This window comes from Argiope bruennichi, chromosome 3 (assembly GCF_947563725.1).
Source record: "Argiope bruennichi chromosome 3, qqArgBrue1.1, whole genome shotgun sequence".
Classification (NCBI taxonomy): Eukaryota; Metazoa; Arthropoda; class Arachnida; order Araneae; family Araneidae; genus Argiope; species Argiope bruennichi.
This window is the reverse complement of record NC_079153.1, coordinates 103,446,412-103,474,390: the sequence shown is the minus strand read 5'-3', so window position 1 is coordinate 103,474,390 and position 27,979 is coordinate 103,446,412. Positions and strand designations below refer to the sequence as shown.

Below are 27,979 nucleotides of genomic sequence, written 5' to 3'. Positions count from 1 at the left end.
TTACTGTAAGGAAGTAAAATTATAGATATTAACTGCATGCAAATATAGATCGTCGGTTTTGCAATCACCTGCCTTTCATGACTGCACATGTGACGTCAGACTCCAGATCAGATCCTTTATATTTTCCTGAAGTTTTCATATCTGAGTGATCCTGGCACCGGCGAGAACCTGACTTCTCTCTGAAATATACTCCTATTAATATCTCGAAATATGTTTTTCACTAAACTTGCGCCTGATATAGCCAGATTTCTGTTAGGAATATTTTACTATCTTCTTCCTCATATTGCTTATCAACCGGAAGTGTCTAATAATTTTAATACTGAATACGATTATATTGTTGGTATGTAGAATCTATTTTTTAATTTTGTCTTACATAAAATTCGATTAGTTATTTGAATAGAATGTTAAATTTTTATTTTTGTATTAGATAAAATGGACAAAAAAGATAATTTTTCTCTTAAATTTTCACTTAATAAATTTATTTTAAGCTTTTTGTTTGTTTTCAATTTTTTTAATTAACAAAAATCTTAAAATATAAAAATAACTTGAATTATAACCCTTGCAACAGTCATATTTAATAACGAGAAAACATTCTAAATTTTTTATTATAATTTTTTCTATGCTTTTCAGACTAATTAAACATAATACTTACTTTTGAAAAATAAAAGAACGATGCTATCAACTAGAAATTTACTTCCAGTTTCCTTTAGATGATTTTCCTTTTTGTTTACGATCAATCAAATCAGACAGAAAAAAAACTTGCAGAATAATGATGAATCAATGAAAATCTTCATTTTTTTTTAATGTCGTGTTTCTTAAGATTAATGAGTATTTAAATGTAGTTCAAATGCTCATTACATACGTACATTATTATGGTTCAAAACCGCCTTTAAAGAAAGAAATATGATGATTTTAAGTACTTTTAAAACTTTCCTTATAATGAAAACATTTAAACTGACAGTATATCAGATTTTTTTTAAAAAAATTTCAACTTAATATGGTTAAATTCATATTTATAAAAATTAATTTTGATTTTACATTTTAAATTTAAAATCATTAAAACTCTTAATATTTCAAAATTAAAATTGTTAAAATTATTTTGATATATATTCAGAAGCGTAATCAGTAAGTTGAATTATTGAATTATATTAAATTTAATTTTAAAAATGGAAGAAAAGTAAATCAAATTAGAGAATTCAGGCTTGATTCGTCTTTCCTGTATTTTTCAGGCTTTATTACATTAGCCAATGAATTTTATGACCGATAATTTTTAATTTTTTCATTAACGAAAAGAAGACCTGCCTAGAAAAAGCATCATGTAAATACGTTATTTATTTAGTTAAAATGTAAACATTCCCCGTTCATTAATCTGTATTTGATTCTAAATTATTTTTGAATTTGATTTATCTAAATTATTTTTAAATTTTAAATATATTCAGAAAACATATTTAATGTTGTCACAGAGAGAAAAAAATTATATTGTCCAAGATGGGTGTGTATGAAAAAACTTAAAGCAATGAAAACTATTGTTGAAAATATTCTTAAAAATAACTTCAAAATTTTATTCAATTTAAGAAATACCGTATGAAAATAAAATTAATATAACTGAAATTAATGATTTTTAAAAGTTTTTTTTTTTTTTTTTTTTGCTTTTTTTTATAGCTGAAAAATGAAAATACTTTTGTTCGCAATTGAATTCATTGAATTCGATTAATCTCTGAAAGAATAAAACTTTCAAATACCTTGATTTAGCATATAATACTCGAAAAGTAACTACATGTTAAATGAAGCAGCTCTCATTCCAAAACTTTGCCATGAAGGGCATTTTAAACTATTTTTGCATCATAAATGTCTCATAATGCAATTTACAGAGATTATCTAACTTGTAAACATTATAATGTTAATGTCGAAAACAATGATTCAGACAAATTTTTCTAAACATGCATAAATAATTAAGTAAACTTTGGAGCGATATGTGTTGCTTTTATTTTTCTTTTGATTCTTTTGGAATATAACAACTGTATTAATTTTTACATATTGTTTTAAAGTCAATCTCATTATTGCTCTTCTCATGTCCATGGATTAGTTTAATACACTAAAAGTCTTAAAACAATGCAGCACCACAACCCTAAAATTTTAAAAAACAAGAAAGAAAAATTTAAAACAAGTTCACTACCCCGAAAGTTTCGAACAACTGCGGCTGCCAATTTTGATGCTTCAACGCTATCAGGATCTTCTGCATTGGATCTATGAGTGGTACCATTCTGAGTTTTAGAATATTTGAGGCGAAAGCAGGCAGTAAAAAAAATAAAGTTTTATGTTAATTGGACTTCGGAGCAGTTTGACATTGAATGCGTGATCTTGTTTTGCCCGGATGAATTTTCGTACCCTTATAGTGATTTGATCTTAATCTAGCTATTGACAATGTTGTGTTTCTGGAGCAGTCGAAGTCTGTGATAAAGAATGGATCAAAAGTCTACACTTGGCCACTACGTTTGCGTCTGCAGGCGTGATGGAACTATTGGGTTGACCAAGGTTTGGCATCTTTAACCAAAGAATTAGCATACTCGTTTACCTTAATGTTTACATAAACAAGTATCCATTGTTGCACACATGATTTTCCTTCGCTGCGTGGCCGCTCTATAGGCACATTTATAATGGAAGTGATGTTAATCTATCTGTTTTTGATAGCTTTCAAGGAAGATTTAGAATCTGAAAAGATCACTAAACCCTCCATAGAGTCTATAGCTTGCGAGTCTGTTAAACATAAAATGAAAGTCTCCTTAATAGTTAGTTCACTGATGAAATTAGAGGCAATCATACATATATTAATTTTGTGTTTTTAATCTGTTACCAGCCGGAAAGGGAAAGAAAAAATCCGCATCTCCTTTGTAGAATGATTTATCTTCGGGATTCATCGGGGTAGGCGATTACTAAATTCCCCTGCAAGAGCTTTTCTGTAATATAAAGGAACTTTTTTTTCTGTCCTAGAGTCCTTTATTTAGAGCTGCGATGCCATTTTTCTTCTTTGATATTCTTGGAATGAGAAGAAATTCTAGTGAAGATTTCATTTGGACATTTATTCTTATGTCTTTATCTGGCTGGTGATTCGAAGATCTTTTGCGCCTAGATGAATCATTCCTTCATTGAAATCCCCAATGGAGATATGATTTATTTTGTTACAACAAAGCTTGTTAATAAACTTGATGCCCAGGTTGCCACTCCCTGTTCTCTAAGGGAAGTAGGGTCTTGTCTTTCAATTTCCTTATAGTTGACTGAAGAGACTGCGCCAATTATAATTTTTGAGTCTCTATGTTGGATAAAATCCAGTTTCAGCTTGACAGAGATAGGAATCATCAAATTGGTGCAGCATATTCAAGCAATTATTTAATAACAATGCAGTATGTGCCTTTCAAAGTTTGTGATCTTGAGTCCTATATGGTACCACATAGTTTTCTAAGAATATTTAACTTTCTGAGCACTCTGTCCACAAGATATTTAGTATGCTTTGTAAATCGAGATTCAGGATTCAAGGTAATATCGAAATATTTAGGGAGGGAGGTTAGTCCCCTCCATTTGTGAATCCTTGATCCCGATATTCACTTTGAAAGTGCTATGGAGTCTTAACATTAGAGAAGATGCAGCAATTTGAATTGATGGTCAATTTAAAACCCTGGCCTATTCAGCAACGACCTTAACAATTGTGTTTAGAGCCTTCTTACACTGCAATGTTTCTGCGCGAGGGCCAAACAGCTATATTATAGACATAGTATGGGATTTTCCTATCAGAAGGAATAAGAAGGTGAATGGTGAATGGAAAAAATAGAAAGAAATTTAAGACTGAGGCATGCGGTACTCCTTCTCAGAATTTGAATGATTCAGAGCAGTCATCTAATAACAGTAATGCTCCATCAAACTTCATAGAGAATTTTCTGTCCTTAAGAATATTATTTATCCAAAATAGGGCAATGACTTTGATTCCGATACCGAGGATAATTTTGAACAGTTCTTGACGTTCAACTCTTTCAAATGCTTCTGACATCTGATCACTTGACTTTTAAAAATTGAAACAAACTGAATTAATTTAAAATTTTTAGAACCTCTCACCGTTTGTGCGTCAAACCTATAAAATTTAATCATACTCGTAATAACAGAAAAAACCAAACTAGGAATTGCTAGCATTGCAAGATACTAAAAAAACATTCAAGAAATAAAAATCTGCAATGCAAAAATTAATTCTACAATCAATAAAACAGCACTGTTCATTATCTATTTTTTCATTCTAATTTAATTGCAGAATATTTTTTACTGATAAGGCTTCTTTTTAAGAAACTAGTTTTTGAGGTCTCATTTATATATATATAGAAAGATTATATTACGTAACCATGTAAAATAAATTTCTGAAAATATTTACTTTAAATATATTCAAACAAATGAACAGCAACGCACAATAATTCGTTCTCTATCTAATTAATAAATTAAAATAATTCACCTGGCAGAATTAAAATTCTATTTGAGTAGAAAGTTGAGGGCTGAGAGTCTATGTTTCCTTTAAAAATTCTATTCCCGCCTTCAATTCGTTCTCTGCCGCGTTCACCAGTCTCATACAATTAATATATTCTTTAATCATGCAAATGAACTACCTTATTTGAATATTTCAAGCACATCATGCATGTGAAAAGAACTTAAAAGAGTACCTAAATTTTAAACTATTCACACAGGATAGTAATAGATACTTTCGATAACATTTTCTAAAAAATATTAGATTTAAATATTTGAATATAGATACAAAACTCATTTTAATTGGTTATTCAGCAATGGAACGAAAGATGTCAATTAAATTTGTTTCAATTGCAATTTCTTTATTATTTTTTTGTCATTGTAATATAACTGAAGCAGCAATGACTGATTTTGTAAAGCAAACAATTATTCAAACTATCCATATTAATGAGTTGGAAACAAAATAGAAGAAATGAGAGAATAAACCTGTTTCAGAAAGATTAGCATACTGAATGCATACTAATTAATAAAATGAATAAAAAAAAAATTGTAATACAAAAAATATCATTAACCCGTTTAACCTTGCGGGTGGCAATTGGCGCCATCATACATGATGAATTATAATTTGTTTGATTTTTATCTGCATTGTCTGTTAACTTCTCGCTTGCAAAGGAATTATATTGTATCAAAGTTATTATAAAAGATATAACATAATTCGCACAACTGAATTATTAGAAAATGAAAGAGCATTTGAAATTGGAAAAAAAAAAAAAAATTTTTAAACATTCTTTTGTATTTTTAGTTGTTTTTTCCTCAAATTCTTTTTTTATTTTTTTATTTCCACATCATTGGAATATTTATAAATTAACTCACTTGCAAGCAAGCATCCTCAATTTCGATCAGGAAAACATTTTCATCCTTTCATCTTTAAAATTTCTACCTTTTTATCTTTAAAATAAATTCAAAACCTCTTAACATTCTTTATTTAAAATTGCATTTCCTACTTAATTTTCGTCAATGTTTATTTTTGGATAAAAAATTTGGTTTTTTTCCCCCATTATAACTTTAGGAATTTTATAATAAAATTAATTATGTAGGGATCCCTTTTGCTCTTATCCGAGAATTCTACAACAGCTTTGCTAGTACGGATCTAAAATTAGAATATATATACCGCAATTTTGAGTGAGAAATATTGAATTGAAAGAATTTTATAATATGCACACAATAAAAATTGAGAAATTTTACGATTAAGATAAATAAAAAAAAATTAAGCAATTTATGAATTTTTTATATTATGATAATTAAAAAATCATAAATACAGTTATGTCAATACCCATATCAAATAGAATTAAAGGAAACTCATAGATTAAATTAAAAATTTGATAAGAGTATTGAATAAGAATTACTCCATAATTAAAAGTAATCTATTTTCATAACACAACTGATAAGAATATTGAATAAGAATTACTCCATAATTGAATGTAATCTATTTTCTCTACACAACTGATACAAATTGCCCATATATTTAAGCAAAGGAAAAGCATAAGACCTTAATAATCAAAGCAACTTAAACGATGAATTATTAAACTATCAATAAACAAAAGATATTCCGAAAGCACTAAAGTATTATTTGACATTGACAACTGAAACAAAAAGAAGGAATCAAAGTTTCAATGTTTTTGGAACACTTGAAATTTTTGTAAATTTACGAGAAAAGCATCATTAAAACACACATAAAATGATTATTTGAATAATGGAAGAAGCAATGAGTTCGACTGATATAACAATCAATAAGGTTGAATTTCTCTGTTTGAACATATCTAAATTTTGATTATTAATATCGCGCATTGAATTTGAATTTTGTACTTAGTTGCATTTTTAAAATTATCATATAAACATATAAACAAATGGACAAAACGTCCACCTTTAAAGGTGGTTGACTTAAACTGATAAAATTTTTCAAGTCTAATGATAAAAGCATTTACAAAATGTCATCTATTTAGCTTTTGGTGGAAAATTTTAAATGGAAGTATCACATGCACATATACAGGAAGACAGAAAATCTTCTCACAAGTAGATTCCAAAATTTGATAAAAATCATTAATTTTTGTCAAAATCATGTAATAAATTTATTCTTTCTTGCATATTGAGTTGTTGTATAATAGGGTTCACATATAAGCAAAAATAATCCCAAAAATAAATTCAGAAAGGGATGAAACACAAAAATTGAGCAATTTATCTAAATAGAATATTTTGACAATTACAATATTCAATTTGGTATATGATTTTAAAATTGCTTTACCGGAAAGCAAAAAGGCATCAAGAAACTCACACAAAATATTAAAACGGAATCAAAGTCGTTTTTTAATTTTCCTATCGGTTTTTGTTCCTTAGTTGGTGCCGGATCTGCTGGTTCAGTACTTGCTTCTCGTCTATCTGAAGATCCTTGTGTGAAAGTTTTATTGCTGGAGGCCGGTGGTCATGTAGGCTCCGTAACAGAAATACCAGCAGCTGCTTTTCTAGGCCAGATGACGGATTATGACTGGCAGTACTTATCAGCACCACAGAAAAGAGCCGGAGGTGGATATCCAAACAGGGTATTTTTCATTAATATAAAAATGTTTTTAAGCCCATTTTATACCGTTTCATTTTAACTTCATTAATTTCCTTTTTAATGAGATAATATTTGAATCAGTTTTATAGTCACTTCCAGAATTTTTGGACATTTTAAATCCCCCTATTGACAGTAAAATGCTCAATATTTTAGAAATAAATAGTTAATTTATTTCAATAATTAAGTTTTGGAAGTAAATCTGAAAAAAAAATCCTTAATATTTATAACAATAAATTATCTAAAGAACTGGAAAATTAAAGGAAATAAAAACACAATTTTACTAGTTTAATAAAAAGAAGAAATTATTTTATAAAAAAATCAAAAGGAGAAAAAAATATACAGTTGTGGTGGTAAGGAAACAACAATTATCAAAAGAAAAAAAATTGATAAATATTCAATAAGAATTAAATTATATTAGAATTTTAATTAAAGTTCCAATTGCCTTTATATACCAGAGCACCAAAATTAATGTTTTGATTTTATCCTTAAATTTCTGATAAAATAACATTAGCTACACATTAATATATTATAAAATATGATTTTCAAATTTGATTTTTTATTTTTCATTTGATATTACCAATATAGATATTACATATTTTTATATTCATTTAAATTAATTATAATTATTAAAAGCATGCTAAAGCCGAAAATATTTTATTGTTAACAACATTATTCTTAATTATAGCAATTATGACGTGCGCACAAAGCTGCAAGGCATATTTATGCAAAATAAAATTATAACTCTACTTTCAATCTTCTGCTTAAAATCTTTGTCAGAAAATTCTAAGGTATCAAAAGAAATTTAGAATTAAATATTTTTATAAAAAAAATTGATTTGCTTTTTTAATGTGCCCTTTGAGAGTAATACCAGGTTCGTAATCTTTTATATTTTATGAAATCTATTATTACTTTTTCATACATTGCTATTAATTTTTTCAAATAAAAAACTGAAAGGAATTTTTTTCTCTTTTCCAAAATATCCCAATATGATAATGTTTTTGGCACGATTCCTTCATTTTTATTATATATTTTTAAATTTCATTCTTATTATAAGGAAAATGCACGCATAAAAACTGTACGTAATAACCTTGAATTTTAATGTGTATAAACACAGTAATTAAAACTATTAAAAGTATTATTGAAAATTTGAGAAAAATGTGGTCGGATAAATTGGCATCACCGAAAGCTAATTTTTCTTTCTTCTAAGAAATTAAAAAAAGAATTCCATACAGCCAGTTGCTTTCGTTTAACTACCTGTGTTAATTGCCACCATGGAAATAAGTAATCAATAATTCAGGTTTTCCACTTAAATACTAGTTGAAAGTTTATTAAATTCTTTGAAATACTCTTTATTAATAATTTTACGAACAAAAAGGTAAATTCTATTCAGATATCATTCCAATTTTGCCCATTTTATTTTTAAGCAAGCAATACCATCGACAGCAATTTTCTTAATTTCATAGAATATTTCGCAAAAAATAATGAATATGGTAAATTATTTATTCGCATTTGATATAAATATATGCCTTCTATATACTTGCTATGAAAATGTATTTTTTTAAAAATACAGCCATATTCGTTACTAGTTGGGGGGAAATAATTTTTTAAACCTGCTGTAATATATGGAAAATTAATATTAATAATGTTCCGGTTTAAGCGACGATTTGATAGTAAATGTAGAATGATATCGTCAAAACAACGTCTCAAATTCATAAAAGAGAAACAAAATCATACAAATTCTATAAATTTCCAAATATTTCTGAAACCTTCAACACTATCTTCATTATCCTATTTAACACTATCAACACTACCTTCATTATCCTTCATTATCCTAAAATACACTACCTTCATTATCCTAAAATACACTACCTTCATTATCCTATTTAATAATGCTGTCTAATCAGAATGTATTCATTTGGATGAAAAGTAAATTCTTAAATTAAAAAAATATATATGTTCCATAAGTAGTTCTACTTATGTTCAGTTATAATCAACATTCTATTTTTCCTTGCTATCGATGGAAAAGCCTTAATTTTTCATTACAGAAACATTTTCCTAGATTTAAAATAATTTAAATAAGCAACTGCATCCACGAAATGTTGTTTCAATTGTAACAGATTATTTAAAATCAAGTTTTGGAAGTATGGACGATAAAAATTTTCAAAGAAAATAAATAAGAAACCATTATATAGTTTATACTTTTAAAACTGATTGTGCAATAAAGAATTTGAAATATTTGTTATTTTTAAAATATTCATTGAAATTGAAATTCCATGCTTCTTAATACCCAAGTTTCCATTCTTAAAAGTAAAATCAATAAGGATCATTACTGCCTTAAAAGGATATATAAAATTCTAATTTCAGAAAACAAGATGACATAGCTAAGTGGAGCAAAAACAAACAAAATTAAAACTGTATAATTAGTTTATAAACAATTATAATTACTTTTCTTTCAAACTAAAATGTATAAGTTTTCAATATTTATTAACTTTATCTTTTTACAACATATCAAACAAAGATGGGGAATTTTTATGGATAACAGGATAAAAATTTTTTATGGATAATTAATACAAAATATTAACAGAAATGGTTTAATCAAGGTTAATGTACAATCTATGATAAAAATACGAATTTAATAGTAAATTAATTCTATATTTGTCATTTACAGCAATTCCCAATACCCAGAGGAAAAGGTCTAGGTGGTTCTAGCCTCCTCAACTGCATGTTATACGTGAGAGGTAATAAGAGAGATTACAATCAATGGGCTGAAAATGGAGCAACAGGCTGGTCATGGAAAGATGTCTATCCATATTTTCTGAAAGCAGAAAATAATACTTCACCTCAAATAGCAAACAATGGTGGGTGGTGCGCTTTACAACTTAGAAATGATTGCTCTGCGTATGAGTAATGAAACAAAAGTTTTGAGCTTCTCTAAGGAATTAATTAATTGTCGCATTTCTCTATCCATTGTTTAGTATAGTCATAATTATTTAATCACTGGATATGAGGATACGAAAGAAAATATACATTTCCTGTCAGCTCAAAATGTCGAGAAACATTGTTGATATCTTGTCGACATTCAGAACATGTAACAATACCTTGCGCTTATAAGGTTTACACTAAATTCTATTTTATTAATCAGAATGGTATCAAATTTAAAAGTATTTACAGGATGTGCAAAATATAATGCAAACCAAAATCGCATAGGAAAATATAAATGGAACACAAGAGGAAGCTATTTAGCAGAAATGAGAGTCAGACCAATTTATCTACGCTCGATCTCTTTTTGTGCTGGAACCGAAGATGTCTTAGTCTAAAAACTTTCTCTGATAATGATTCTTTAACTTAACTCATTATAACAATCTTAATCTCAATTGCAAATGCTCGCTAATTGATACGTATTTTTGTACTGATTAGATTATTCAGGCTCCTCTAATGTGAAGATATTGAGAATGTTTTGAAATTACTGATGCTTGTTTTAAAAATTATAAGTGAGTCCAAGTATAAAATACAGCGAAACAGATAATAGTTAATCCTTCTACAGTTACAGAGCTATGCTATTTCTGCGCTTTCGTATATTATCTAGATTGTAGTGACAGATGATGCATTTTGATATTCTGGCTTTGTCATCTTTTCTAACAGCTCATATGCTAAATTTTTAAATCAATCTTTTTATTTTTCTTATAGTTCTCCTTTTAGGATTTGCAGAAAATTAATATCTCCAAGGAAAAATACAATGTTAGCAACATAAGCATATTTATGGAAATTTCTATTAGACAGCCTAACTATTAAACTTTACAATATATAAAAAGATAATTTTATTTTTTTAAGATAAAATTGTGCAATAAAATTGCAAAATTCGTTAAAATTGGGGATATTTTAACTCTATAAATCAATTTAATGTGTTCTTAATCACTAGTCACATGAACTAAAAACTGGATTATTTATGCTTTTAAATAAATGTTTTTAAGTTTAAAATTTTGAAAATATTCTCTTTGGGAATGCTATAAATGAGCTTTTTGTGGTCTTTTACTACCAAGCATTGGAAACAAATATGGATAATTAATTAAAAATTAATCACTAAATTACAATTTTTAGGAAAAGGCAAATTCTAAATAACTAATATAATTGTTAACAATTTTTTTAATATGAGAAGGAACATAATATTAAGAATCTGCAAATCCGTGCTAATAACTCATGAGAAAGTCAGATAACTGAGAAAGATATGCCTTACCTCTAATGGAGGTATATCTTTGTAACACTAATGGAGAGTCACTTTTAACATAAATCAAAGATCCTCAGCTCAGAAAGCATCCATATCTTCTTCTATGAGTTCTATTACTATTTTGACATAGAAAAATATTTGGCGTTGCACATATGGTCATAACTTCTACAAATGAGGTATAATCAATTGTTTTTATTCTTACTTTGATATTTACGATATTAAATTGATTCACAAATATAAAAACCCCGAAATAATTAATATTATATTATCTAAATAACGGAGATTACAAACTCTATAGAAAAACTTAAAAGAATGTCATCCGCACTGAATCAAATAGTTTCTTAGTAGAACAGAAGTCACAAAATTAATCAGCAGCTCTGCGGGTACTATTTGCCAGCAATTAATTAAAGGGAGACACTATAAAATGCATGACACATATCTAATGAGATACAAATTCATTATACAGCAATAATACAATTATTCATTCTGCGAACCTATCGAGTTATACCTTTCATATATACCTTTATATTAGTTATACCTTTGTAAATTTTTATTTCGTAATCTGTATTGTTACTTTATCCAATGCATTCTTTTCTAGCACATAATTAATCCTTTACACACAGAAAAATAATTCGATGCAAAATTATTCAGATAACACAAGGACTTGCTTATTGCTGGGAAAAAAAATATTTATTATAGTTTTACGTTGAATTTTACAGAAAAATTAATCTACATCTTCGTACCATTCTTTAGGTATTTTTTAAAAATCAAAATTAAAAATAAATAAAACGTTAAAATGATGCACCGTCTTGAATGGCGAGTGTGAGAGGTACCATTCGAGTACAAAGGGCAATTGATAATACACAATTTTTAATAAGACTACGGTGGACTTTTCTCTTCTGCTAAGCATAATTTTTCCACGCATAATTAACTGGCAAAAAGCTGCAGCAATTTTCGCCTTTTGTATTAGCTACCTTACACTCAATTATAAAATAAATCTTTTTCATTGCCCTACAAACAATTTAAGATTGTCTAATGATGATGATGATGTCGTGTCCGCTTTACCACGGAAAGGGGATGCAGTAGCTTCTGAGGGTAAACACCTCTGAGCACCCGAGGGCAGAAGTCTGATTTCTAGCTCATATGAAGATGACAAACACATATTCGCTTGCACAACCCCTTTTTACAGCGGGGCACATTCACACACCTCACAGATAGAACACAGATGAAAAACAACCATGCCCGAACCCGGGACGAACAGATCACGGGTAAGATGCTCTACCCCTATGCCTGGACGTCGGCAAGATTGTCTAATGATTTTTGAATTACCCTGTAGGACACCTTAAACTGCCAGTAATCATATAAATTCTTCTATTTGAACCCGTTAAACAATAATAATATGATATGAAAATTTAATTGTAACAAATCTACATCGCAGGCTATCATTCAACAAACGGCTACTTAACCGTGGGCACTCCACCAGAAACCAATACCTTGAAAGAAACTTTTGCAGCGGCAGCTCCAGAAGTGGGTTATGAATATATAGATATTAATGGAGAGAAACAAGCAGGTAAGTAAACAATAATCTTTATGACAACTCCTTCAGGAAAAAATAAATTTTCTTATTCTTTAATTAACTACTAACTACTTTCTTATTCTTTAATTACCCTGTAATTAATCTATTTAATTACAGGATAATATTGTAAAGTATGAAAATCTATTTCTATTCAACAGATATTATTTTCTAAGCTTCTATCACATATTTTAATATTAACCTATAGGTACACATATTTATTTGTTAAAATATCCTTTAGATTCTAATTCGCTTTTAATATAAGCAAATCAAATTAGTTTTGAACACTTTATTTAGGATTTCTGTTAATTGAAAGTCCTATAATCAGTATTATTCAGCGCACGTGTTACATTTTGAATGATTTGATGAAATGAAAAATAGATTACACATCAGATAGTTCAATATTTTCAAATAAATCTGATGTAGTTATTCTTATTCATCTTTAATCATCAACATAAAAACAAATCTCTTCCAAAAATATTCCTTTTTTTTTGCATTTATGCATTGTTAAATCGAACTTTATAAAGCTTGTTTAAAGCTTGTATTCTTTAATGGCAGCTTCTTATCTCAGATAAGGACAATGTTACAAAAATTTTCCTCAAAAAAAAATTGCAATAAAATTATAAAAATAGCTTTTAGTATTTTTGAGAACTTAATTAAATAAAAACATGTTTGAAAACTTGACTATTGTGATCATCCTTATTTATGAAAATTACCAGTCCATGTTTTTAGGATAAGAGATTTCAAACAAAAAAACAGAATATCTATTAAACCAGCTTTATTATAGTATAAAGTATAAAGGCAAACCAAAAACAGCAAACGAGAGAAAACGTTGGAAACCAAGACAGCAAATTCAGGCTTAGGTATGAAGAAATAGTTGACCAAGCGCCAAAACGCAGCTGCAAAATTTTTTCACAAGTATCATTTTAAAAGAGAGAAAAAAAAAACAGCTTTTGCTTTATGATCCGTCACTTAGAAACATTCAATGGGCGAATTTCGATCATTTAAAGAACAAATTGGATTGCATCATATCTTTTACTTATTCATTCTTGTTCTGCATTCTTTCTTCGTTATTATCAATATTGTTTTAATTTTCGCTGCTAATCGATTTCTTGATCGATTTAGATTAGCTATTACCGACATTCCTCTAATTGGTGAATGTTAATTTAGATAAGGAGCTTCATTCCTTCGTTTCCCGCTGTCTTTTCACCATTTTTTTTTTTTTTTTTTTTTGTAATTGACTGCTGACAAATTTCAAAGGCGTATAAAAACAACTACCTATTAAACCAATATGCGAGACTCTATAATTAATTTTCTACGGCAAATACCATTTTATTTTCATTCCGCCCACAAAATTTTAAAAGATCAATATAAAAAATGGTTAATGGCTTTAAAAATGTTTAATTTTTGCTTACACATAGGTCAAATTATTTACCATTTTGGTCAACACTCTTTACACACAAAACTCAAATCAAAATGTATAAATTTTACAGAGGTCGGGCTTCATTATTAGAGTATTCTTTGAAGCAGAATCTGAGAATAATTCAGAAATTGTGGTTTTTAGCCATGTATTATGAGTATAATAACAAATTATTCAAAATATATGCAAGATATGTTGAGCATATATATAATTAAAAAAAACATCTTTCTCTTTTAAAATTTAAAATAAAATATTGCTAGAAATTGTTTTGTAGGTTTCGCAAAAGTTCAAGGAACAATAAGACAAGGCAGGAGATGTAGCACTGCTAAAGCTTACCTTATACCTGCCGAGAACAGAGACAATTTGGATATTGTCAACAAAGCTTTTGTTCAAAAGGTAGGCGTTTCAGAGCTTTCTCTCTAAAATCTCTATTCCTTACAGCATAATTTTGAATTTCCACTTTTGAGCTCTTTCCTAGGTAGGCTGCAAGTACATATGAAATTGTATTTATTTATAAAGTGGCAAAATTAATAAATCATTTTTTGATTCAAAAAATGCCTTTTTTTATATATTAGCTGTGGAATTGTTCTCTGCATTTTCGATTAGTGAAGCTGCAAATAGTTTCAATGAGTCAGGCATTCTGTTTTCCCGGAGTATATGCATTACTTTTATAACTACTTGAACCCATTCACAAATTAAACGGCACTTATTATAACTGTATATTTTCGTTATAAATTTATACTTTCTACCTAATAATTCTTTTTATAATTTGCATTCTATATAAATATATTTATGATAGATAATTTAAGAGAATATCACTTATTCAATCTTATTTTCAGTGAAATCATTGCTTATATTTTCACTACATAAAATAGGAAATACACCTGAAGAACTTAAAAAATGAATGAGCTAAAGATACAAGTAGTTTTGACATGAATCCAATATGATATTCCGATGATGTAAAGGTGAAATTTGGTTTTAACATTGATGATAATGTGTATCTAACATTATTATCATAATGTAATCAACAATAAATAAATTTTGCTCAGCAAGAAAACACTCGATGTTTAAAAACTTTCCGCATTAATTACACATGGGTTAGTTCTTTTAAAATATTATCAAAAGAATTTCGATCTTGGTAATTTTTTTGAAAGTTATTTTTTAACATTGAAATTTTTATGCATTTGCGAATGCCAAAAAAATCTAAAGTTATATGATTTTTAAGTCGTTTCTTTTTTATTCCTTTTTCCCCCTGAAGATATTAAAAGATACCTAGAATATTTCATGATCTGTTAATTTTATAGATAAAAAACAAATCCGTCACTTCTAATCAGTTGATCTTTTTATATTAAGTCTATTTCACCTGCGGAAAACAAATATGAAATTTGCTTTTGCCTATCATTTTTAACTTGCAAAATGTGACAATTGTCTTTTTGTATCAAAGCATGAAATTAAGCGTAGTATAGAGACGTTAATTATTTTTTCAGAAAAAGCGGCATATAAAATTAAATTAATGAAAAATTCTTTTCCTTAAATTAAAAAAAAACGAAGGTTAGAAATTCAAAGAATAAAATGAGAATAAAAAGAAATGCTAACTTGTTCCGTATAGAAATCTCAATTCTGGTTTAATCGTAATTCTAATTATCTTTATGCATTTCGCATTGATAAAATTCATAAATGTTGCTTTTACATGTATTCAAATTGAAAAATCACATAAAACATTCGGAAGGACTCAAACAATATAATAGTAAGATTTCTAAAATATTCCAATGATAATTCAAGAAATATTTAAATTTAATTGGTATCAATTGATTTAGCCAGTTGTGAAACTATTTTAAAGTATTGTTCATTGTATAGTAATGATTATTTAATGACAATTATACAAGATTTTAATAGTAGCTAGAAATTCGACTGGTCATCTTCGATTCGATGCATTTTTCAACAAGTGATCCGATCTGTTTCAGGAAAAGTGCATCATTTCTCTGATGGACATACACTCACATATAAAGAAGCAGAGTTGGATGCCATCCGAGCTGTCTTTCTTGTGTATTATAACAGTTTAAGGATACCAGCTTTATCCTGTATAAGTTTTAAATGAAACGTTAACTCAGCAACTGAGTTACCACTAAGATTTTTTTTAATATTATCCGGATCTTTTATTAGATATGATATTTATTTATATTTATTGTTACTTTATCATTTAGTACAAATCAATTTTAATATTTTTATTAAAACATTTTATTTATTTGAACTAGATTCTTATTAATGAAAATAAAGAGGCTTACGGAGTCCGATTTGAAAAAGGTGGTAAAGTTTATGACGTAAGCGCCCGAAAAGAAGTTCTCTTGAGTGGAGGATCCATCAATTCTCCACAGATTCTCATGCTTTCAGGAATTGGACCAAAAGAACATTTGGAGGATTTGGGGGTAGGTAAATCACTGTGGCCACTTTACAGAGAAAGGAAATTTTAAATTTTTATTAGGATTTATGAAAGCATATAAATATAAAACACAAAGAAATGTATATAAATATAAATAAAGAAAATGTACAAGAAAATCTTTCCTACCGCATTTCATTTCCTCTATTTTTCCAATTGGCAAGTAAAGTTGCATCACGCCGCTTAACAAAAATTACCATCTATAGAAATTTTAACCAGAAGAAAAAATCTTTTTGTAAAACATTTGATGAAATTCTTTTTCATATCTGATATAAATGCTCATATTGGATGAAAAAAGCTGTTTAGGGCTGCAAAAATACTTAGTTTATTTTCAATCCTCTTGCAGAATTTAGAAGATTATGATAATTGCCATTTCTTGTTACGCGAGAATTTAGACAGCAAGAAAAGGCAACGCCAAATATTTGAGACATTTATCTTCTTTGATATAGATAAATGATTACAATTTTAATTCATAGATAAATTTATAGAGTAAAACTCGTAAATTAAGCATTCAGTGCAAACCCACTGAGTACTTCATAGTAAATATTATATTAAATTAATCGAGCGATTAAACAAGAACATTCATTTCTCAAGAAATTAAAGTAAAAAAGATGCAAATTTATTTTGTGATATTGAAAAAAATATGTTTGAATTTCGACTGAAAAGAAAAAAAGAAAATGAAATTAAGAATGAATGTTCTTCCGTTGACTTTACATGAAAATCTTATGTTACTCGGATTCGAGCTAAATGTAATAATGCATTTCGTTTAGTATTGAAATAAATTTAATAGACATTTCAAAATTGATTTCGATATAACGATCGGATTTACTTGAAAAATGAATAATGAATTGAATTGTAAATTTTCCAAACTCAAACATGTTCTAATAAAATTTCCAACAGTTCACTGGAATTTTAAGAATCTCTTGTTGCAAAAATTATTAAGTACAAAATTTTCTTATATATATGAATTATTAATTAAACTCCATAATTATACGATAAATAATTTTAATCAGCTTATTAAAATTCATGCTAATAATTATAGAATAATAATTCAATAAGATAGGATGGATTACTTTTTGTTTTAAAGTGATAGATGAAAACACTGATACCATAAAAATTTTAATTAAATTTATAAGTAACTGAATTTTAAACTTAATCCTAAATAAAAGGATACTTTTAAATACTGTCCAAAAAATATGATAAGAATGATAATTATTAGCCATTTTTCAAAATATGATTAGATAGTTAAAAATGAAGTAAACGAAAAGAAACCTAGAAATAAAGTCTTCACTGCTTAGCTTCTTCTGCTTTTGATTAATTGCAATTGCATTGAGACTTCTCTACCTTATGTTCTAGACAAAATCGACTGTTCAGAATAGCTGTCAACTGTTAAGTCTTTCATTTTTGAAAGATAAAATCATTCAATAAAATTGTGTAAAGAAGATGCAAAATAAATTAATAAAAAGAAAATTTTAATTTTATTGCAAAAACATTTTAATTGATGTTCAAAATTGTGTTAAAATTGGAAATTATTCGACATTTTCTAAACAATGCTTTGAAAGCTGAAAGAAAATTTTAAGAGCAATAAAAGAAGTATTCGAAATAAAATCCATCGATATTTTGTTCACTTTTGTTTCCGATTAAATGAAATTACAGTATTTAACTTTTCTGAAATTATCAACCAAAAAATAATTAGAAGTTCTAAGAACTTGGCGCGTCTTAGAGAAGTTTGTTTTTTTGAAGGTAGTATAATTATTACATGAAACCTCATCTGTTTATTCTTGAAAAAAAGTTAAATCTTATCAAATGAAAAACCACTCTTATCGATGATTTCTAAATTTCTTTAAAAGAAAAAACAATTTATATTTCTTGGGTACCTCAATTTTTTTCAGCTTCGTTTTTTCAAATAAATTTGTAAATTCCTAATTAGTTTATCGGTCGTTTCAGATAAAATAACCATAATATTATCTTTTTTTAAAGTCAGTTGAGCTTATGATAAATGATTATTCTTATTTGCATTCTCTAATGCATTATTTACTAATACTAAGGCAACATTTCTGTACTGCCGACAAGATACAGCAAAATGTTCCTGAATATCATTCAGAGTTAAGAAACTGCATTTGTACCGAAAATGGCTGGAAGATTTTTATTGATTAACCATAGCTACTCCAATTTTTCGATTCAATAAAAGTCAATTACTTTTAGTTTCCATATTCGGATAGGGATGGTTAATTTCCTTCTAATATTGTTCTTTCGAATATGTTTTTTCCTCCATTTTTCAAAATCACTTTATTAAAATTTTTCGCTGTCACTAGTTACGCTTGTGATTCGAATCCTTATCCCCCTTTTTTGCTAACTCATTACTGTCTGTAGTAGAAAAGATCATTTTACGCTTTCTAGGGCCGTGGGAAGTATACTTCCCACCAAATTTATCAATCTTTGTATGAAATTTTGTAGGTTGGCATAAGTTCTAACAAATTTTTTTAGAAAGACAGAAATTTAGATGCTTCAGTTCTTTATCTCAATCAAAATGATGTGTCTTGATTTGTTTCTTAATTATTAATTAACCAAATTAATTAATTAATCAAAGTAAATTTATCTAATAAGCTAAATGAATCCTTTTTCCTATTCTAATTTCAAGCCTAAAAACATTTTAATATAATATGACTGGAAAAAAATGGCCCTTTAAAGGGTTAATTAGACAAATGTGAGTTAACCGAAAAGTATGTGAAAATCATTAGAGTCACTTAGTAATAAACGTGTTAAAGAGTGAGTTCATGTAGAAAAAAATGTTATTCAAATTGAACAGGTAACCTCATCTGCCGCTCAGAAGATGTTAGAATTATATTTCCAACGGCTATTTTAACAATACGTCTATGAGCTAAACCGAATCGAAGTACCATTGGGAGAAGTGATTACTATGTAGTGAGGTAGTTACAGAAATTTTACAATATTTCACAGCCTTCTTGAAAACTATTGTACAGAATAATGGAAATTGCAAGTAAATTCGAACAACAATACCCATTATATTAAATGGAGAAATAATTTTCTTTCCAATCAGTTGTAGACTTACCAAACTCAGTTACAAAGCAAAAATTTTTTGATTAAAACCGATTTTTTTATCAACTTTTTCAGATCAAAGTTATTGCTGATCTACCAGTTGGTAATAACTTGCAAGATCATGTTGGAAATGTAATGCTGAATTTTGAAGCCAAAAACGCAGAGCCTATCTTTTTACTGGAGGGTATCTTGCCTAGCAGTTTAATAAAATATATACTACATGGAACAGGTAATAAGTCATTAACATTCCTGTATTTAAAATATTCTAGAGAGCACGTCTAGACTAAAGTTATTAAAGAACAATTACTTATTCAAAGAGAAGCAAGTGTAATTACTTATTAATATCATTGGCATTCCGAAAAGCAATTGAAATATCTTCGAGATTTAAGAGTGGAATTTTAAAAAATTCTGGGCCCCTTGTATGTAAATAAGAAATAATTGAACATTATTACTTCACTAAAAAAGGTTTTAATGGAAAAATATAAATTGCTATTCTCATTTCTTAGCTGACTAATTTAATATTATAGGCCCAGACACAAGTCTCTCTGGCGTCGAAGGAATGGCTTTTCTCAATACTAAGTACAATGATCCGAAACTGGATTGGCCTGACGTAGAAATTCATTTAGTTTCTGGTTCACCAGCAACTGATTATACTCAAGCCTTCAGATTAAGCGTTGGAATGCCTGATGTGGTAAGGATTTAACAAATCACAGCTTTGTTTCATAACAAACTGTTGTTAGAATTTCGACCTTCAAGCAGTTAGGAAGGAAGGAAAAATTAGAACAAACAAAATAGAATAGTAAAGCATTGTTAGGAGCATCGACTGGATGAAAAAAAGTAGGATGCCCAGCAGCACTGTACTCTTCTATTCTAATCATTTAATGAGGGCTTACACATGAAACAATTCACAATGATGTACACGATAGCAGAAAAACCTGTCAGTTAACTTCAAACCGAATGTTTAAGTAACTGGCACTAGTAGATTGCGGGAGCAGAAAAAAAAATTAATCGGCAAAAAAAAAAAAAAAAAAAAAATTAAAAGCAAACTTTCGTTAATGTTTTATGAATATTATATACTATCTTTTACCCGCGACTTCATCATAAGCTTGGAAATAGATTGGAATTTATAGTATCAATGGCTTTATCTTTTGTTACAACTGCGCATGCGTGAATTTTCAACGCCGATTGGAGCAACACAAATGCATGAATTTTCTACGCCATTTGGGGTGACGCAATATAGATTATAAATTTTTAATTTCCTTCATTCTATTTTATTTTAATTCACTTCTTCAGTACTTCAGAATGAATCCGAAGGATCGATTCATTAACAATGTTTAATTTTAAATGTATCGAACACTAAGAAAATAAGCAGAATCGTTTGAAATAATAGTAAAAATCATGTTAAGCTTAATCTCATTGGCGTGGGGGAAAAAAATCAATCCTGAAGCTTGACTCATTTGTCAATTTTTGGCGGGAAAGTTAGTTTTTAATTAATAAACAATTAACCACTCAATTAAACGGAATAAATAGAGCCTATGTCCTATTCCAGATTATAATCTATCTCACAGCTAAATTTCATCCAATTCTGTTCAGCCATTCTGGTGTGATTGGCTAACAAACATCCATCCATCCATCCAAACTTTCACATTTATAATAGTAGTATAGATATATGTAATGATATCTCTTAATATAATCTAAATCTTAATTTCCTTTTATCTTAATTCAACCGATATTAACTTCATTTTAAAATGTCCTCCTGATCCAATTTCCACTTTTTTTTTTTTTATGTAAGTCTGCGCGCGCTCTGTAAAACTGCTGAATTCAGCAGATTCTCATGCTCTGAACGAAGGGATAAAAATCCATAATGTAAGCATTATATAAGTATATAGTAAGTAATTCCTAAATTCCCCTTTCCTAAGATTATACGTAAAGACCTACATTTTCCTACACCTCCTCTACCTGAATTTCCTTGTCAATCGAATGAATTTCCTGAATTTCCTTGTCGAAATCCCTATCAAAATCTCATTGTAAAACCGGTGAAGGGAAAAGTTTTAGTCTCTTTTACCTTGTATCATTGGTCAATTTTGGTCTCTTTGCACTCGTATCATTTTTCGGTTCGTGTCTTAAAACTTTACTTTAGACTTTACATTTATGTACAAAAAATACCTGTTTTAGAACGTTCACATACCCCTCCAAGTTTGCCCCATGATCGTAAAATCAGAGAGAGAGAGAATTAAAACAATTTATACATGTTAAATTTTAAGGGTTTTTTTTTAATGTAAATGCATTTGTGCGGTACACTGCATTGCAAAATACATAATTTTCTTGCAAACACATAATAATCATTTCAGTATATTTATGCACCATCTAGATTATTCATGTGATTTAGGATCATATGTTTCTGTGTGATGCTGCTGCATTTTTGTGATTTATACCCTTCTTAACAATTTGTATACTGAATTTTGAATCTCCCTGTACAAATTTTAAACATTCTTGTTTTCGGATTTTGTAGGTATATGATAAAGTATACAAACCTTACCTTGGAAGGAATAGTTTCACATTCTTCCCTGTTCTTCTGAGACCTAAAAGCAGAGGAACTGTTCGACTAAAGTCAGACAATCCGCATGAATATCCTTTGATTGATTTTAATCTGTTTGAGCACAAAGAAGATCTCGATAAAGTGGTTGATAGTGAGTTATTTTGATATCAAACATTTTGAAATTTCTACTCTTTCTAAATATTTCTGAGCAAAGAAATTATTTCATTTATTATTAACTTTAATTTATGCAAAAAAAAATTAAAATTATAATTTAGGCAAATCTTTTTTAAGTATTTATTGTTACAAGAGAAAAATAAATTTCCATTTTATCAATTTACAAGTTTCTTTAAAAGTTTCAAAAAATTATAATTTAATTAGTAAGAATTTTTTTTTATTCTTAAAGAAATAGTGGCAATCATTTCGAATTGGTGCTAATTCATTAAAAACTCAGCTAATTCGGTTTTGTCTTTCTAATCTTTAAAATCTGAATTTGTTCGTAATCTTTAATTGTTTAATTTTAAAATTTTAATTTGTATATAATCTAATCTTAATTATTTAAATCTATTGTACATTTTATAACTTTCATTTTAGCTAAATTATTTCTTTTCTAATAATACTGATATTTATCATGATCTGATAAGCTTAAAGCAATCATAAATAATAAAATTTTATTGTTCGTTTCAGTTATGAAGCAATGCATAAACCTCGTGACAAATACAACTGCTTTTAAGAAAATAGGAGCTGAGATGTTCACAATTAAGGTGCCTGGTTGTGAGAAGTACGAAATTTATTCTGACGACTACCTCAGATGCGTCGCCAGTGATTACCCCTTCAACGTCTATCATCCTTCTGGAACTTGCAAAATGGGCGATGCCAATGACGAGACAACTGTTGTGGATCCCGAATTAAAGTAAAGTTTAATCAAAAGAGCATTCTCATCCATATTACTAACATCTAAAAATAAGAATTAGTATAAGAAAATTGAGGTTTCTATACTGAACATGCTATCACATATAGCATTATTTAAAAGCAGATAAGACAGATACGAGCTTTAAAAGAAACTCACTGGCTATATTCTCTTCTTTAACTTCTTTCTTTTGCCTGAGGGTACAAGTAAATTACATCAAAACGCTTGTGATTAGGCATTTAATGACTTTCTACATATTAAAAACTTGATTTGTCTTTGATGTATTCTTATGCAGGGTACATTTTCTTTAACTTGTCATAACACAGAGCTATTAATAGAATAATCTGTCAATCGGAATAGAATCTAATAGGAAAATAAATCAATGCCAACATAGACGAAAAAAATCCGTCGTTAAAGAAGCGAGTTTCAAAAGTTGTCAACTGAAGAAAATGAAGCATTGGCAAAATTTCAAAATTCTAATTCAAAACTACGTTATAAAGTAACAAACATACATAAAAAAATAATAAAAATTAATTTTTAACGCAGCATAGAACTTAATTCCTTTCTCTAGAAAGAACACTCTTTTAACGTAACAGCCATTTTCGCTAACTACATATTGTACTCAATATTTTAAGTTGTTTCCCTGCCTAACTTAGCATATCATGATGAATACTCTTAAATGTTGTCAAGTTCAAGTCCACCAAGAAAGTTCTTAGATTCTGATAACCACAGGAGGGAGAAAAAAAGCAAATTGATAATATACGAAAAAATACGACTCGTGAATTGATTCTTTCATCTTTAAAACGATGGCAAAACTCTCCTTTGCCTGTAGTGTTTATATGTGGTAGTTCTTCATCCTGCTTATAGATTATTTCTACCTGCTACTATCATTGCTAATTCGTGGAACAACAAATTTACAATGCAATTTTTTACCTGCATTTTAGTCAACCGATGCCAAAATTTTCCTTATCAAAAACTTTTGAAATTATTTCTTTTAATTACGATATCATTAATAGTCTTGAAAAAATTTCGGAATCATAGATTTAGATACTTAAGGATTCATAGATGTAGATACTTAAGGATTCATAGATGTAGATACTAAAGGATTCATAGATGTAGATACTAAAGGATTCATAGATGTAGATACTAAAGGATTCATAGATGTAGATACTAAAGGATTCATAGATGTAGATACTAAAGAATTCATAGATGTAGATACTAAAGGATTCATAGATGTAGATACTAAAGGATTCATAGATGTAGATACTAAAGGATTCATAGATGTAGATACTTATGGATCAGTGTAACGTTAGGGAAACAAACATAGCACATTTTCTAACAATCTTCCAAAAATTAAATTTTTTTCAAGAACTATTTCATTTTTAGGGTAAAGGGCGTCAAAAATCTTCGTGTAGTGGACGGATCCATCATGCCTACTGTTCCCTCTGGAAATACGAATGCTCCCATCATCATGATAGCTGAAAAGATGTCTGATATGATTAAAAATGACAATCTTGACAGAAAGAACTGCACCATGGGAGACAATACCAAAATAAAGAGGCATCTATAGAAAGTAAAATAACATTAAGAAGCTATTTTATATTTTTTTTTTTTTAAAAAGGGAAATAAAGATATTTTTTAAATTGTTGATCAAATTCAGAGATTATTATTTACTAAAAATTAGTTCTTTTTTCTCTTAAAAAAGAATTAATTTTTAGTAAGAAAGTATTTTTTTAAAGTAAGTAATAAAAGAAAGTAATTTTTAGTAAGTATGAAAAAACGTTTATTTATTTAACCCTACGCAGTATAATGAAACATTTTAATATGACATAAATCATTTTATGTTAGTTAAAGTAATTTTGAAAAACATGATCTATAAGAAACTAAATAATTTACTTATGACATATCTGGCTTCAAGTCTGTTTGGTCGAAACATAATAAATGTACAATTAATATTTCCTAAACAAATTTGTATTACTTAATATTAAATTATAAAACCATCCATCGTTGTTTTTCTCTTTTTTCCACATAGAAATTTTCATGAATTTACACAATTATCTTTTAGAAACCAATGTTAATTTCATTGTTAAGCTGATTTTTATTCTAATAAGAACTCATGTAAAAAATTTTAATGCCAATTTTTTTTTTTTTTCATTTTTAAGATTTAATTAGTTAAAGTGTTTTTGAATACATTAAAAATGTTTCTAGAGATTTTACACAGATTAATAAATTATCATATTGTATAAACTGGCTTAGTTATAAAATGCTGAATTAAAAGATTCCACTTTCAGAATAGTGCTAATAGAGGACTAACATATAAAGATGCGGTTCAATATGCACCTAAATTTCAAATATATTTTCGCTCTTTAATTTGAAGAAAATCTACTTTTCATCTTTTCGCATTGCTATTATAATAAACAAAAAAATTTCTAAAACAATACCAAAATACTGTTATAGTTCAGTAGTTTCAAACTGAAAACAACCGAAAGAATGCCACATTCGGTAGAACAGAGCCGACGATGGAATGCTATATAAAATGCCATGCAGTTTTGAGCATTAGGAAATATTGAATCGAATCCATAACGAAAATAAATGTTTGAAATTGATATTACTATTTTTTCTTTCAAAAGGATTGCTTAAAAGAAAGAAAGAATCACCGTTTTTTTAATAAAAAAATTAAAGGTAGCGAATCTAAAATTGAAAAATTAAAAACCTAAGGCTATAAGTATTAAAAATAAATTGTACAATGTTGATACAGCGTTATTATCATTAAATATGTGATAATTAAAATAAAATAAATTTTGATGGCTGTGTGTATGTATGTGTGCGTGCGAGCATGTCCAATTTCCAGCCTTTTATGAACTTTTAATGGCTTTTCAGTCTTTTATAGTTTTCAAAGAATCAGAACAATGAATTCATTTTTAAATAGACTGCACTACGGAGCTCGGTGAGTTTTGCGTAGGCATATAAATTATATCTATACTATTCTATTATCGAAAAACGATTGAGTAATTATTTTATTAGATCGCAAATCCGAATTTCGCCTGCTACTCTCCACTTCCCAATTTTCCGGAACACAATTTGCGAAATAGCACAAAAAGAAGCAGAATTCACTAAATCTAAATTTTGATCATAATACTACACACTTTGCAATATCTAAACTGCAAAAGAAAACAAAGGCAATATAGTTTTGACTCTTTTCTAAATTTTATATGGATACTAATACTGAACATAATTTTCAGAATTTTTCAACAAAAAATAATTATTTATTTCACAAAATTAGAGACTAGAGTAAAGCTTAAGTTAATTCTGACGAAATTTATTGTATGAAAAAGTAGTAATAATTTAAATTCATAATTCTATTTTCTGAATTATCAAAACATTAGCTCAAAGCAATCCATTCAATTTAATGGGACATAATCCATAATTTTGTATAGTAATTTAGTAAATAGTTTAAATTTTCAATATTAAAATACATAAACTTAGATCGTTCCGTTTCCTTGAATTAACGAAGTATCTTGGCAATTTAAAAAAAAAAATTGGGTGCAACACAATAACTTAACAGTTAAATCGAAACTCGTTTTAAGAATAATTAAATTCTAAAAAATAAAAATCAATTATGACGCTAGATGGCAGCACGAAGAAGCTTTTTTTTTACGTTAATTGTCTTTAAAATTAGGTTTCGAAGTCTGATGAATCTCGATGTTGTATATAAAGTTAACAATTCAATTTTTTTCACTATCAAGCATTGATATCAGTTTTGCATTTAAAATGAGCACCTGTCATGGCATAAATAAATGTTAGGATAAATAAAATAGCATTATGAGCATTTTTTGTCGACCTTATTTCTTCAGAGGATATTGAATTTTTTTTAAAAATACTATATAATCACTCTACAGTTTTTACTATATATTCCTTGTGATACGTGATTAAGAGATAGTCCAAACATTACATTCGAATAAATAGAAAAAAAGATGAAAAAAAATATTTTTTCGAAACATACGTCATCAAAATGTTTTCCTCTCCTATATTAACAATCTTAACGTTCGATGATTCAGTTCATTTGTTTTTAATAATTAAAACTTCCATACTTAATTTTTTTTATCAGATAAATACTTTTACTCAAATGCAAAAAAAAAATCGGTGTTTCAAAAGCCTCCTCCCGGTGTGATTTCTAAAACAAATACAAAGTTCTATTTCAGATAGTCAAGCTAACAACATAACGCAATACAATTATTGTTATGTATTTTTTAATGTCAAATTTTATTTCATCTGATCTATTAAGATAACACGTTTTAAATGACATAAATGTTTATTAGTTTTATTTTTTTCTGTCTCATGTTCGATAAAATACCACAGATATGTATACATTTTCAAAAAAATATTGGTAATAACATTAAATACTTAACTATTAATTACATGAAATAAAAACATTTTTCTATGTTTATTACGGTTTTATAAAATAATATATAAAGTGTAAAATCGATGCCAATTTAAATATTCTTTATTGTATGTTACTTTCCTTCGTTTTTCGAAAATCAACCTACATTATCTACAAGTTAATTTAAAGGAAACAAATATAAATGATGTTGTTTATCTATCTTTTTATTGAAGAAAATATTTTTGAAATATATATTAAAATATAGCCTTATTTATTTATTTCGGAAAGAGCAAAATAGTATTTATTTACACCACATTCAATTC

General features: G+C 27.8%; 1 protein-coding gene across 1 annotated transcript; it reads left to right on the top strand.

Moving 5' to 3' along the window:
* Positions 1-157: 157 nt before the first annotated feature.
* Positions 158-24,895, top strand: LOC129963355 (oxygen-dependent choline dehydrogenase-like). Its single transcript, XM_056077684.1, has 11 exons — positions 158-340; positions 6,895-7,097; positions 9,783-9,972; positions 12,778-12,909; positions 14,607-14,728; positions 16,588-16,758; positions 19,905-20,058; positions 20,357-20,520; positions 22,342-22,519; positions 23,053-23,278; positions 24,662-24,895. The coding sequence occupies exons 1-11, from the start codon at positions 211-213 to the stop codon at positions 24,843-24,845; spliced, it is 1,854 nt and encodes a 617-aa protein (XP_055933659.1). The 5' UTR covers positions 158-210; the 3' UTR covers positions 24,846-24,895.
* Positions 24,896-27,979: the final 3,084 nt, after the last annotated feature.